General features: G+C 44.1%; 1 protein-coding gene across 1 annotated transcript in view; it reads left to right on the forward strand.

Moving 5' to 3' along the window:
* The first annotated feature begins 854 nt into the window (after positions 1-854).
* Positions 855-15237, forward strand: part of MYO1D (myosin ID) — a 303106-nt gene continuing 288723 nt past the window's right edge. The window contains exon 1 of the mRNA XM_054573135.1: positions 855-1032. Within this exon, the coding sequence (XP_054429110.1) occupies positions 938-1032 (95 nt within the window). The 5' untranslated portion in view covers positions 855-937. The remainder of the gene's footprint in view (positions 1033-15237) is intronic.

The raw sequence follows: 15237 nt of genomic DNA on the forward strand, positions 1-15237 counted from the left end.
AAACGCTGGGGATCCTAAGTCAAATGACCTGGATGAAAATGCAGCTTCTCCACTTCCTAGCCATGTGGCAGGTTACTTAAGTTCTCTAAGGCGCTTAGAAGCTCTGGTCATTTTTATAGTCACCAACATGCTATCTATTATTTTTCTCTTAGTCTGAGCGTGAAACACCATTTCAGGAGAGCATGTGAGCAGAGGAACAGGAGTGGGCTTTGCGGCTGCGTGACAGAATCATAATGAATTATCCTCGCAGAAAGCTCCGCAAGCTACTTTCATAACTTTGTTGGCATTTTCCAAGCAAGAGCAGAAGGCGGCAACCCTGGAAACCTGATCCCACCCACCCTCCTACGTCCACACTCCTCGGCACCGCCCTTCAGAGATCCCAGCGCCGGTCCCCAGAGGGCGCTACCGCCCCGCCGCTGAGATCGGCCTGGCGCGCGTCTCCGCCGCCCATCCCGCGTGAGCGCGCCTCCCAGGTGAGGAGGCGAAGGCCTGCGCCGCCCCGCGGCGGGCTCCTCGGCCGGTGGGGCGGGGCGAGGCGAGGCGGAGCCCGAGAGGCCGGGACGGGGCGGGGCGGAACGGGGCGGGACGGGGCGGGCGGCCGCGGGGCCGTGGCCAGACCAAGGCCAGAGGCGGGACCAGCCGCCGCCGTCTCCGTCTCGGTGTCCCGTCCCCCACAGCGCCAGGCATCTGCCGCGGGAGAAGCGGAAACTGCCGGGTGCGCCGCGCCGACCGAGAGCGCGCCGAGGAGCAGCGGGGCGGCCTCTGTCCGGCCTAGACCCACGGAGCGGAGCCCAGCGCCCCCTCCCCCGCAGCCCACAGCCCCGCAGCCCCGCCCCGGCCCCGCCCGAGCTCGCCGCGCACCCCCGGACCGGCCCCTGCGGCCCCAACGCGCCCACCTGAGCCAGACGGCGCCCACCTGAGCCCGTACGCCGGCGCCATGGCGGAGCAGGAGAGCCTGGAGTTCGGCAAGGCGGACTTTGTGCTGATGGACACTGTCTCCATGCCCGAGTTCATGGCCAACCTCCGACTCAGGTGAGGGCGGAGCTCCGTGCGCAATGGCGCGATCCCGCGCTTTCCCGAGAGGGGGCGCCCCTGCGGTGCGGCTTGATAGGGGGTGCGGGGGCGCGCCGAGCTGGAGCGCTGAATTGCGAATGGAGTAGGGTATCCCGGGCTCTTTCCCGAGAAAGGGCGCCCCGGGGTGCGGCCGCGTTCGGTGTAAGGGGCGTGTCGAGCTGGAGGGGTGCGTCTTCCTGAGAGGGGGTGTCCCTGGGTGCTGTCCGGGCTCGGGGATGGTGCGGGGGAGGTGTAAGGGGTGTGAGGAGTTGGAGGCAGCGCTCGGGGCAGAGCTGGCTAGTGCGCTACCCCAGGTAAAAGATGTGGGCGGGCCGGGTGACCTAATGGAAACAAAAGTAAAGGAAAATAACTTTAGGAAGAGTCGTGGCGGCCCCGAAGTTCTGGGACGACTAGAGGGTTGTTTAGGAGAGAGGTTAGGGTCTCATCCCGGTTTCACACTTGCTGCTTTTCTTTTTCTCTTCCTGCTCCCAGCCCCCCCCCCCCGCCCCCCGCGGCTGGCGTGGTTCCATCACGTCATTCAGGATGCTTTGGAGCGATCCCTGAGCTGTGTGTTCCAGGACACTGGCTATTTTTTAGTTGCTCTCTAAACGTAATTAGACACGTTTCCAGACATCGAAGAGACTGCTGGGCTTGCCAGTGCCAAGATAAACTGTCTGAATTTGACAAGGCATTCATGGTTTCAGTTTTTTCACGGAGTTATGGATGGAGCCCTTGTGTTATTGACATCCTTGAAAACACAGTCACAACTCAACGCCCCCAAATAGGCTTCCAGAGATGAATTCATTTTAGAAAGTGTTCTATATGTCATTATTTCTCTTTTGATAGGGTAATATGTAAGCAGAGCTTTAAGGTAGTTTCAAAAAAAATTACAGTAAATAGAGTTTCAAAATAACAGTTTTAGTCTGTGTGTTTCCTGAAGGTTCTAGCCCCATTTCAGGTAAGGTTTATAGCTAAATATCACACCCTACACTTATGAAGTAAAAATCATAGTCTAGGTTTTGGTGCTTAACTAACCCCACCTCTCAGTATTAATTATTCCTGCTAGCCTCAGTTTAAAATTTTTTTAAAGATTTTATTTATTTATTTTTAGAGAGAGGGGAAAGGAGGTAGGAAGACAGGGAGAGAAACATGATGTATGGGAGAAACAGCAATCAGTTCCCTCTCTCACACCCCCAACTGGGGACCTGGCCCGCAACCCCTGCATGTGCCCTGACTGGGAATCGAACTGGCAGCCTTTTGGTCTGCAGGCCAGCACCCAGTCCACTGAGCCACACCAGCCAGGACTCAATTTAAGTTTAAATTCATTAATCCTTGTAACGGCAAACCCCATAGAGTCTTCATTTGCTTTTGGCCAGATTTCCTTGTGCCCCGGAGAATATAGCAGGGGCACAGACCTGATTTTCTACACCTGCCTATTATAAAGACACCTCAGTCAGCATTTGTGAGTTTCCTCATTTGTAAAATAATGAGGATCTTCAGGATTTTCCTGCGCTTATGTGTAGTCTCTTTTGCTTTCACATATCATCGGTTACAGTTTCTAAGTGTGAGGTTTGAATCTTAAGAAAAATTATTAATTTGAGCCAAATTTAACTCCTACATACACAGAACTTTGCAATTTAATTCTACATTGTGTGAGGTACTCCAGGAGTAGGGTGGGAAATTCAAAGAACTAGAAAATATGCTCCTTGCCTCTCAAAGAAGGGTCATGTCAGTGAAGACAGAGAGGAAGTTGAAAATTTCTACTGTTTAAATAATGGGCGAAGAGAACAATAGAAGAGTTAATTAAGTTTTATAGAGCTTAGGTGATTCTTTGCCGAGCAGTTGTACAAGCTTATTGTTCTGGAAGTTCATACGCAGAAGAGATGCTTTAGGCTGGCTGAGAACACCGTATGAGGAGGAGAGAAGTTGCATTACAAAGGGTGGGTAGGATTTGTCTAGGTGGAGAACATTCCAGGTGGTTAAGGTGGCATGAGCAGAGAGGTGTGGAGGCGTGAAAACCTACTCGGGGTGATAGTGAATAAATTATCTAGAGGGGAAGGAAATGTGGGAGGAATCCTACCCTTGGCTAATGCCCAGGTTTCTAGATCTACCTTTACACCCAGTCACCAAGTCAGTCAAGAGTCTGGGTGTTCAGATGTATGCATGTGTCTCCTCTGTGTGAGTACTTGGCCACTCTTAGAATTGGCTGCCTTTCTCACTGTACAGATTCAGTGATTGCTCACGACTGACTGTTAAGTTGGGATTAGTCCATTACCGGTGTTTGTAAGCACAGTCCCAGCAAAGGGTAGCAGTGCCCTGTCCTCCTCTCCAAGCTGTAAACCCTGAAGACCCAGGTGGAAAGCAATCCTCTCTGTGATAGTCTGAATTTCTTGCCACCCTGATACTCCTGCAGACTATTTCAGTGTTTAGCTGCTTGAGCTACTGGGCTCTTGCTGTTGTGACCCCAGGACACGTGGTTTACTTTGCAGAAGGTGACCAGAAGCCCACTGCAGATACACGTGCTCTCAGGTGATGATGTAATATTTTCATTTCCTGGAACATGGGTGGTTGGGCCATACCATGTGTATATTTATGGTGGCCATCTAGGCAAAATTTGAGTGTATTTCATCTCTCAGTAATAGGTGTACATGTACCCCATCATTCCTGCCTTCCCTGAGCTAAGGCCTCTCCCCTTACTCCACCCAGAATGTCCTGTCCTTTGCTCTCCACCTGGCTCTTCTATAAAGTCCTCCTTTGCAGTTACGGTCTGCGACATACAATTAGGCACTTAAGGCTACGGTTGTTTCAGGGGTCTGTGTCATCCAATCTTGATTTTAATTTTTCTGACAGCAGCACGCAGCCTAATGAAGGACACATAGTACATTCTTATGACAGCTTTTTATCATAGTTTAAAAAAAGGAATGTTTCACTTCTTGCTCTGAAGCTTTTATGATTGTCCATTTAGAATTATCTTCTCATTTTCTGCTAAGCCGGCCTTCTTTTATTGGGTTGGAGCTAAAGCTTGATATTTAGACATCTGCTACAATTGATGCAACTTTCCCCTTACTGTTACTATTTTTAAAAATTGACTTAGGTGTGTGTCTGTTATTGTGAGTCTGGATAAGGCAAGATTAAATGGGGTGATGGAGATTAGTGAAAGGTAATGCCTATATCTGAGAAGGAGTTTCAGTTTTTATTTTTAACCCTTACATCCACAACTGCTAGTCTTTCGAGGGCTGCTGCCTTTCCCTCCCAGAAGTCTCTTGTTAGAGGAGATTTGTTCTGTTTATTTGTTTTGATTCTTGGTGGAGGTGCTGGTGGTTCTGGCTGGGGTGATAAGCTCCTTGCCCCATTTTCAAGGGTCTGTGTCCTGTACAGGCACCTCCTGCCATCACCATCAGGCCTGGTTCCTGCCGACAGCCCTAAGGACCACTTGAAGCGCTGACCATAGCCTCCCCACCTTATTCTGTTTTCCTCGTAGCTACTTCCTTTTTGGATCTGGAGCCCCCTGGTTCCTTTTATCCTTGCTCAGGCCATTCCTGTACTCGAGCGTTCCCAGCATTCACAGCAGCATTGCACCCTGTCTCTCAAAGTGAGAGTCCCGCCAGGGAAGCCACATGGAACGTCTGGTCCTCACTGTGCCTGTCGCTCCTCACTTGGCCATCCACGTGAAAGGAGGAATGCAGGCTGCTGCTCTGGAGTGGGCTTGAGCCGAGGACAACGTCCCTGGGAGCCGTGCTTTTCATTTCGTAGGACAAAGAAATATACCATAGGCTTCCAGGAGTCCAGTCTCCTAACTTTGTTGTTGGTGCTTTCTGTTTTAAGAAAAAGGGATCGGCTCAGCCTTATATCTTGACTCCTTGGAAATGTAATTTTTTCCTCCCCTCTTTTCTTACCGGCTTTTCTCTTCCATAACAGCAGTCATTTAAAGCACTTTGTTTGCCAAAGCTACAGGCAACCTCTCACTTTTAACTGAACACAATTATGTCTTTTATACCTTTGCTTAGACCAGGGTTTCTCAACCTTGGCACTGCTGACCTTTTGGGCTGGATAATGCTTAGCTGTGGGGGCTGTCCTGTGCACTGTAGCATATTTAGCAGCCTTTTGGGCTTCTACTCCCCAGATGCCAGTGGCACCAGCCCTCTCCCGTTTATTCAACCAGAATGGCTCCAGGTATTGCTGAAGACCCCCGGGGGAGGGGAGAAATGGTCCCCACTTGAGAACTGCAGGCCCAGGCTGTTCTCACTCTCTTGGAATGTTCTCCCCTCATCTCAGCCCTCGCTCCCTGTCTGTCACACTCCTATTCATTCTTCGAGACCAGTCCTGAGAAGTGTTTCCCAATCCTCCAAGTCAGGGTTGTATATACTCTTCCTTGTGCTCCCAGGATACATGGACACTTAGTCATATTGTTCGAGAGAGTTTATCATATCATATTGTTACTATCTGCATGTCGGCCTTGCCAGCAAATTGTCTTCAAAGACAGAGCCCATCCAGAGGTGGCTCCTGGTTTTGTGGTCCTTGGAAACTCATTACAGTTGAGGAGGTGGGGGACCATCTTTAAGAAAGATGCAATATTAGATACTGGACTTTGGAAGGGAACAGGGCAAGTGAGTGGCTGTTAGGCAAATGCATCGCTGGTCCTTTTGTGTTTTCTGTCATGCTGCAGATTTTGGCAGCTATATGTTCACTCCATTTTAAAATGAGTTACTACCTAAGCAGTCAAATATTGGTTGATTGTTCTTCAACCAGTGGAATCCTTAATTTTAAAAAATATACAATCTTCTTAAAAGTATTGTACTTGTTTTAATACAACTAAGCTGTGTAGGGGGCAGGAGGAGTGAGTTGTAGAATTTTCACAAAAGCAGTGAACAGGCATGCACGCGCTCACGACATCACTTCTGTCCTCCCTCTCTGCGACTCTTTGGTCATTTGGAAAAATTTGGTGGAACGAAGGATCCCTCCTGCTTGCCAGGGGCAAAACTTTGGATACTCTGGGTGGTCTTCAAGCAAATATAAATCTGCGATTTGTTCAGAGCCCTAGTTAGAAGTAACTCTAGTTAGATTTATAGGAGAGGTGAATGGCACACTAAATCTTTTTGGCTTCCATGTGAAATTCTTTGGCAACCACTTTTAGAGGCCTTCGGAAAAGGACAGTTTGCTCCGTGCCTGTTTTGCACATTGGCTTCATATTGGGACAAAAATGAGAATTTGGGTTTTGGAGCTGCCATTTGGAGTGAATCACCCTGCCGTCTTGTTTCCTTTCCTACTCCGTGACAGATTTCCAAGACTATTTTTATTCAGGGTCATTTGTTGACCCTGGAGATTTCTGCTGAATTTAGCTCCCAAATAGAGCCAGATGTGGGTGGAATCAAGTCCTCAGAAGCTGCTACTGGTGCATTTCACTGCATATTGCTGAAAGGTTCTATTTCTATATTAGAGAGATGAGCTTTGGATTTTTGCTTAACTTGGAGACAAAAATGGTGACTCTGGTATAGAGAGAAATATGTTTACTTAATGACCCGTGTGGAGGTTGTCTGCATTGTAAATTATCTGACTGGGGAGAGCTGTTTGTTGACATTCTCACCTAAATCTGAGCCATTTCAGCGAAAAGCACCCTCTCCCAAGGACTGGCCCCATTGGATGATGGTTCTCTGGCATCTGTTCCTGTGTTGCTGTTGGGACTGGATCGGATCGTTGCGTCATTGCCCCACCACTGCTGAGTGGGTCTAGTGGGAAACCCTGCTGTCAGTGGTGCCTCCAGCCCTACTAGGTAGATGAGCTGTCGACGGGCCTCACTGACGCGCCTATAAAAATGTCAGCTCTAGCCATACGTGGGTTCAGAGGGTAAGAGCATTTTAAAATATACATTGTAGGCCTCTCTCTCTTTTTGTCTATTACATTCCTTGGTTGAGATGACAGTTTTATTTCCTGTGGGAAGCAAACTCGTTTCAGTTCAATTGCTATATAATTACTGGTTAGATCTCTTAATAGAATAGTTTTCCCAAACGTTAGTTTTTGGCATTTATGGGAAGAAGAGAAGGGAAAACATGCTTGTAACAGGGAGCAGTGGAAAGAGCACAGTCTTTGAGATGTTACTGACCAAGTTCAAATCCCGGCTTCACTTTTACTCTTCTTAGCATTAAGACTTAGGGTAAGTTAACTTGCCCAAGCCTCTGTTTCCTTATACTATATAAAATGATTGCTTTTCAGGGTTATTGGGATGAAATCACATGATGTATAAAAAGTACCTGGTCATTGTTTGGTACATAATCCCCACCCAGCTGTTGTTAACTGTCTTCCTGAATCCTTCCCAAATGGCCTCACCTTCCTGCCCTGACCCCGTAGCTGCTGAAGATCTATTTTCCTTCCCTCTTTCCTCATGAAGACAGACTTGTTTGTTTTGGTTTGTTTGGGAGGCCAGGATGAAAAATGAGAAGGATTGGCCTTCCTTGTGGAAAGAGCAAGATCATTGGATATAGACAGATCTGGACCTTATCCTCTTTCTGTCCACTTACTGCCACCTACGTGGTGTTGGAGAAGTTAGTTTGCCTCCCTGAACCTCTGTTTCTTCCTTTGTAAAGATGTTGTGTCATTGTGAAGATTAAATTATAGCACCTGTAAAATACCCAACATGGTACCCATAGCAGAGAGGATACTCAGTCAGTGGTTTTCTGCCTCTCTCCTCAGTCCTCTGGCCCAGCCCTGTGGACCAAGTATCTCTGCTATTCCAGATTCTGTCCATAACTATCACCCTACACATTCTCGTAATCCTGTTCCCCACAGGGGCACCCCAGTTTAATTTCTGAAAATTGTTTTCAGCTCTTTGGAAAGGATATTTGCACTTCATATTAAAAAATTTCCAAAATATTTTATTCTGCATGTTACTCTTCTCTGCTTTCATGAAGGTTGGCAATGTTAGTGCCTGAAAACCCCAGACACTGTAGCTGGGTGATGAACTTAAAGTCTTTTTGTTTGTTTTAATATATAACTTGTTTCCTTTTTAAACTATAGACCGGTATGTATTTTTGATATAATCTCCTGGCTTTAAAGCTAGCAACTATGTACTTAAATTCTTGCTGTGTGCTTATCATTGTGTTGGGTACTTTGGTGAGGGTTACTTTTTATGGAGTATAATAGCTTAATTGGGAGTAAAAGATGCTTTAATAAATGGATCAGCGTGAAATAGAATATAACTGAGCCAAAATGAATAGTTATTTTATGGGGTTTCTGGAGAGAAGGAATCAACATACATTTTTAAAGGAGAGCACTGGTGACAATGTAATTAAGAGTTGTATGTATGTTATGTACCAGAGTTCCGAGGGAATTCAGAAAAAGAGAAAATGGGACTGGGAGGAGGTAGAAGATGCTCTGCCAGAGGTAGAACTGAGCAGACCCTTGCTGGAGGTAGTGACTCCTTTGGAAACAGCCCTTTCCCACGGCCCCACTGCCCGGTGGCTCCCGCCATCCTAACCTCTTCACCCCCTCTCCGTTTGAGTGGGTGGGTCGTGCCACCACCCAGCTGCCATTGCTCAAAACTACGTTCCTCCACATAGTCTGCACTTTTTTCCATTCTTGTCTTATGCTGCCCCAAATTCTCCCAACTAGAGTTTGAGTTAGGTTGTTAAGAATCCTCCTGAAAAGGCACATACTTCTAATGCAGCACAGACATGTTAACGTGAACTAGCTTGATCCATTCTTTCTCATGCCTACATGAGACGAATTAGAAGTAATCTGGCAGCATATAACTGTTTAGGGATAAGGTAGATGTGGGATGGAGAACTGAATTTGGGTGGGAAGGGGGAGTGGACAGGATACTATTGATTGTTCTTTCAGTCAATGAGCTCAGTTCATTCTTGGGGAGACAGGCCCTGAGGGCAGAGAGGGAGCGTGCCAGAGAAAAAGCTTTGCTCAATTAGAAAAAACTGTTTTATCTTTGGACCTAGAAAATAAAATGGAAACTTCCTTATGCCTAATTGGTGAAATAGGAATGGTCTACTTTTTGGAAATAGACCATTATTAAGCAAAGCGCTCTGAGAAGTGACTTCAGTTGATGGAGAAGGGATTCGAGAGCACCGGCTAGTCCTTCCTGATACTTTGCCCACCTTCCAGTCTCCTCATTGTCCCAGGCTCACCCTTGAAGATACCCGATTTATATTTCCAGGTACACCTGCTCATGAGGGACAGGTTACTCTTGTGGCTGTATAAGACCTCCTTCATTTCTGCCACATTTCGTCTCCTTGATGCGCAGTATAGAAATGAATTTCACCTTAATAAGATTAAAGCATTAACTCTAGTAAAGCTGTTGAGTTGGCCAAAAAGTGCATTTAGTTTTTTCCTTAAAATAAAAGACACATTTTTCATTTTCACCGATAACTTTATTGACCTGGATATTTTGAGTACATCGGCTGTCTCCCACTATTGGCTTCTAGTGGGTAGAGGCCAGGGGTGCTGCTAAACATCTTCCAATGCATAAGACAGCCCCACAGCAAAGAATTATTTGGCCAGAATGTCAGTAGTACCAAGAAACTTTGCAAACCACTTTTGACACATTTGATCAGCCATAGCACCTTCTCCATACACTGCATAAATCTTTTTTTTTCTTGCATTTCAATTACGTTTTTACCTTTCTTGAAATAATAAATTATAATATACCAAAAATGTAGCATATTTTCTTCCATCTTCAATATTAAAATGGCTGCACAAAAATTCAACAATTTTGCCAAGTTTTTTTAAATGCACGCTGTTATGACAGCTGTCACAATACAATCTAACAAAATTATTTTGAATGACGTTAAAGATAACTAAGCACTACTAGAGCCATCATACAGAAAAAACTAAATGAACTTTTTGACCAACCCAATATTTTGCTTTAATAAGATTGCTTACTGCTCACCATAGCTTTTTTTCCAAGACAATTCAGTCTTCTTAAAAAAAGAAAACAAACAGGATAAATGGAAAAGGATATATCAAGGAACAAGCACAATTTGGCTTTTGTTCCTCCTCTCCATGTATCTCCTCCAGTCATATAACTAAGAGTTGGGGGGAAATTACCACTTTTACATACATTCAAGGGTCACAAAAGTGCTAGAAGCACAGGGATTAGTCAAAAAGTGGATTCATCTAAAATGAGGCAGATAGTTTCCCCTGCTCTTCCCACAAAGTCTGCTTTGAGTAATTTGTACAATAGAGGGTCATCTGTAGCAGGGTCAGGGCGGTCCTGAATGGCTCTATCTCAAACCACTGCTTTGTGTTCAAATATAAAGTGGAGAAAACTTTTATAGTCCATTAAAAAAAAAAAGGTCAACCTCCATTAAAAACCTTACATTTATTTTGGGTAACCCCAAATTGGTTGTTTCAATTTTGGCTCTATCTATAGACATCTTGGCGATTTTAAGCTTATTGGAAGAAGAGTCCTCAATAATGAGGTTGAGTTAGCCTGATCTGCCATTTTAGCCTATGTTCCTATAATTGAGAAGAAGACTTTATCCAAAAAAAAAACACCCCAAAAAACAAGCCCTCAAAACTAACAAATCTCTAGGATAGTTTAAATGTCAGTAAGGAAACTGTGAAGAGTTTCTCATTGCATTCAGCCTGCCCTGTCAAATTCATATCTGTGTCCTACCTCCAGTCACCAGATCTTGAGGGCAAGGGCCAAGTCTTCGTTACCTCTGAAGGCTTATTTCCAGGCATTAAGGACAAAATGTTTTCACCTCTACCAATGAATGAATAAATCATAACATTTCTGCCTAATTCCTGCTTGAACTATGTACTTACTGTATTTTATGTATGTGTTTTACATCATTATATAATCTGATTTTTCTGTTGTAACTCCAGTTTTTGGAAAGATAGGAAAGTAAAACTACCATTAATCTTTAAAAAAAAATATATATATATATATATATATATATATATATATATATATATATATTTGGGGTCTTTGTGAAATGGTGGACATTTTCTTTTTTCTTCTAAAGACTTGTAGAACTCCACACTCGATGCCTAATACCATACAAGGGGTAAACCATACTTTATTGGTACTGTAACCTTCTCCGTCCTCTGTTGTTGCTTACCTTAGCAAGTTCTCATGTTCACCAGCATCTTGATGCTTTTGCATAGCTTTGTACCCTTTGTTGAATGTGTCTAAAGGACGTGCTTTTATACAACAAATCCTGTGAGTAAGTTTATTTAGATGGGTGCTGTTTTTAATTTGCATTCATTCTGAGGTGTCCCAGGCCATGGAGGTACCAAGCAGTATTCTTGGATTCTAGGCAGGGGTGGAGCAGGGCTTCAGGCCCCCTGTTGTCGACAGCTTTCAGCTGAGCAGCTGTGCTTCTACATGTGGGTGTTCCAAGGATGTTTTTGTTTCCAGAATGCTATCACACTGAAAAAATGGTTTGAAAATCACTGGTTTAGGTGATTGTTTTCCAGATGGCTTTTGCCCTTATAACACACACACACACACACACACACACACGTCCCCAACTGAAATAATTTGAATGGTGGCAGCACAGCCTAAAATAATGAGCAAAGGAATTATTTCAGTTGTTGAAACTTCCACATGGCTATACTACATACTCTGTGACTTAAACACTTCATTTCAGTTTTCTGAGCCTCTTGTTGCCCCGTCTTAAAATGGGATTGGTCCCTACATTACAAGATTATTTCATTAAATGAGATGATAGGTGGGTTATTGCCCTTAACACATCAAGGGCACTCATTTTTGCCCCTTAAACAGAGTGTTAAAAATACCTGATTTTTTTCTTAATGACTTAGATCATCATGACCATAGTTTTCAACAATTGTTTTCATGCCCTTGGGATTTATGAAATAATGTGTAATGTTTTGTCTGAATTGATCTAAACAATTTCGTGTTTTAGAGCATATGGGTAGCTTTCTATTGTTTGAGTGTTCCTTCCAGTGAATTCTCTCTCCCCTCTTAATTTACGAATCTAACCTGCTCTGGGATGAGCTCACAGAAGGGAGCGTGCAGAAGGAGTTAATGTGTTTTGATGAAGACTGAGGGGTTTTCTTGGGTATCTATCAGTTGTACGACAGGAGTTTTGAGATGTCTGTTTTTTATCTTCCCTGCTCCGAGGTATTTTTCGATTGCTTTGACATATTTGGCTGGAAAGGCATGCAGGCCAAGGCTGAGTTCTGAATAGGTAAGGTGCTACTCTAAAACCTATTGCTGCCCTTGGTATTTGAATTATTTGTGTGGTTGGAACAAACCAAAGCACGCTGAGTGGATTATTCCACGCTGTGTGCCCATTATGATTGTTTGTTGATTTGCGGTGGGCAGCTGCTATTGGCAGAAGCTATTGCTGTTTGCATCTCTGCCTCTTAGGTTCCTCTTTTATTTGAAACCTTTACTGAAATGGAGCCTCTCCTTTAACTTCTTGATTTATCCTAGGCTGAGGGTTCTCAAATTTGGCTTTGTATAACAATTACCCAGCTTTAAAATTAACACCAATTCCCTGGACTCCACCGCTGGCTGTTCCGATTTACTAAGCCTCATTAATGCCCAGGTGAGTCTCATAGGGAGCCGGGCTGGGAACCACCATCACTCCACAGTCGTGTTCTGTTCAGGCCGAATGGGGTGTGACTGTAATGTGAGCTGACTGGTATATTAACAGATGTGTTATAACTTACCCAATGAGTGTTCTTCGTTCTCTTATGATTATTAACTCAGTTTAATTATTTGATAGTCACACTTAATTCTTCATTCTTATAACACATTTTTTGTTCTTTCACCCTTTGGTTATGGTTGTGCACTTTTAACATACTTTATATTATTTCTGTCACCAGATTTCTCCATGCAAAAAGGTATCAACATACTTGTTAATACTTCAATATATTTCCTTATAATCTTTTTGCATACATAACTGTATATATTTTAAAATTCGGAATCATTCTGCTTATACAATGTATAATTTTGGAAACAGTTTTCTCATATAACAGTGTCTGAAGCGTTCTTCCATGTCATTAAGTTGCCTTTGAAAGTATGATGGCGACCATGTCTTCATTCTTTCCTGGGTAGGTAGACACAACCCAAACAGATGTGGTTTCTGCTCTTAAAGAGCTGAGAAAGCAGCTGGGGAGACATACAAAACTGGTGAACAACAAGAGAATGATGGCAAGTAATAACAAGTGACTAGAAAGAGCAGGGTTCCTCATTGGGGAAATGGCAGCAGTGAGTGTGCATGGCGCAAAAGAGGCGTTTATGAGGAAGCTGGCTTTAAGTAAGAGCAGAAAGACTAGGGTGAGGAGTGGGGGCAGGTGTCGGGTGAAGGAATCAGATAGGGTGGTATAGGCCAGACAGAATCACGGGAGAGGGAGGAGAGAGGGACAGACAGACAAACAGTTGGATGGATGCCTGATGTGTTTCAGAAACCGAGGGGCGTCCAGTGAGGCTGGAGTCTTAGAGGCACAGTGGGGACAGGTGATGGCGGAGCACTGGTCAGGGACAACTTTGAAAGGGCCTTGGAAAACGAAGGATTTAGACTTTAAGTACTCTAGCGAGTGATTGAAGGACTTTGCACATCACCCACTTTGCCATCACTTCAGGGTAACAGCATCTGGGCTTCCTTCATTTAGCTGCTAGAATTCCTAGGTCTGGTGGCTGTTTGGAGTGTTTGTTTTTGTAAAGTTGGTGAGTGGAGTGTGGACTTGGCAATTGCTCCCATGACCCCTTTCTCAAGTTTTCCTTTAGTGATAGTAAATACAAATAGTCTTGTCTTGCTCTGTAGTATAGCAAAGCTGTTTCTTGGAGTAGACAGTCCAAGATCAGTGATTTGTTGATTTGAAATAATCAATCTCTATAATGACTAAGTAGACTACACCAATTTTCGTGGCTTCCCCTCCCTGATTTTATGCTTCAAGCAATGAAAGAAGAAAGTCTCTGAGCCATAGAATGTGAGTGCCAAGAAGAAACCTTGAAGTTATCTCACTGGTACACAGATCCATGAAGTTAGGAACACAGTAAGTATGTGGTTTATCCAAGTGGCACAGTTATTACTGGAGCAAAAATCTGTATGCTAGCTCTGTATTTATTCTTCTGTTTTTCCTCTCTTCTTAGCTGTATTGCTTTGCAATCAAGTAGCAACACTCTAACTTCCTTTATTATTCCCCCACAAAACAAACTTACTTAAAACAATCTGAACAGTTTAAAACAATGGAAAAGCTAACAATGTAAACAATGAATAAATCTTGAGTTCTTTACTGAAGGGCAACAATATAAGATCAAAATAACATTGTAGGAGTGCCAAAGATGAGAGTTTTATTAGTTAATATCATGTGTCCATCTGGCCTCTATCAAGAAATACAGAGACGCGGAAGTTCTACTCAGGCTCACCCCACCTCTCCTGGAGGAGCGAGTAGCTCCTGCACCACCTTGTATCAGTTAGAATGCTGTTTCAGGCTACCACTAAGAGAAGAACTGACCAAACAAAAAGGAAACATCTCACACAACCAGAAGTCCTGGTGGTAGCAGAGGCTCTGGCCAGTCCTTAAGGCTCTGGCTCCACTAATCTGTGATGATTATCTCGGCCCTGCCCTTCTTGTACGGGTTTCATCCTCAGGCTAGTTGGAAGAGAGTCAGTCACAGCAGTTCTGTGCGTTTCATCCAAACAGTAATCTCCGGAGGAAGGAGAGGGAGCCATCTGCTTGTCTTGTGCCTCTTTCTTAGGAAGCCCCTAGAAGACATCCTCTCGTTTCATTGGTCAGCATTTGGTCACACGCAAGTTACTAAACTGTGGTTCCAAGGAATGTGGTTACATGATTGATTTAGAATAGTCACGAGCTGAAGATGGAGTTCACTTTTTCTGAAGTACATGACTATATGAAAGGGAGTAGATACCTAAACAAAACCTGATTCTTTTGAATTTTAGAGGCAGAATGTTAGCGTGAGACATATATTTATGTTTATGTTTATATTTAATATATAATTATATAGCTATATATAAGTAAAATTGTTAAACAAACTTTGTAGACAGAATTGTGTGCATTCAGAAAAGAACGTTTAGTGTGATGAGGGCACTTGAAACTATGTCACTTAGAAATGACTGAAGGGACAAGACATAGAACATGATGACTCTGGTGTGTTTTCCAGTGCCACCAAGCAATTCTCCAGTAAGAAACAGATACCAACTGCTTTTGTTTGCAATTTGGTGTTATCTACATGGAGAT

Source organism: Pteronotus mesoamericanus, unplaced genomic scaffold (genome assembly GCF_021234165.1).
Source record: "Pteronotus mesoamericanus isolate MK-2021 breed Mesoamerican mustached bat unplaced genomic scaffold, CSHL_Meso_final contig_246, whole genome shotgun sequence".
In the NCBI taxonomy this organism is placed as follows: Eukaryota; Metazoa; Chordata; class Mammalia; order Chiroptera; family Mormoopidae; genus Pteronotus; species Pteronotus mesoamericanus.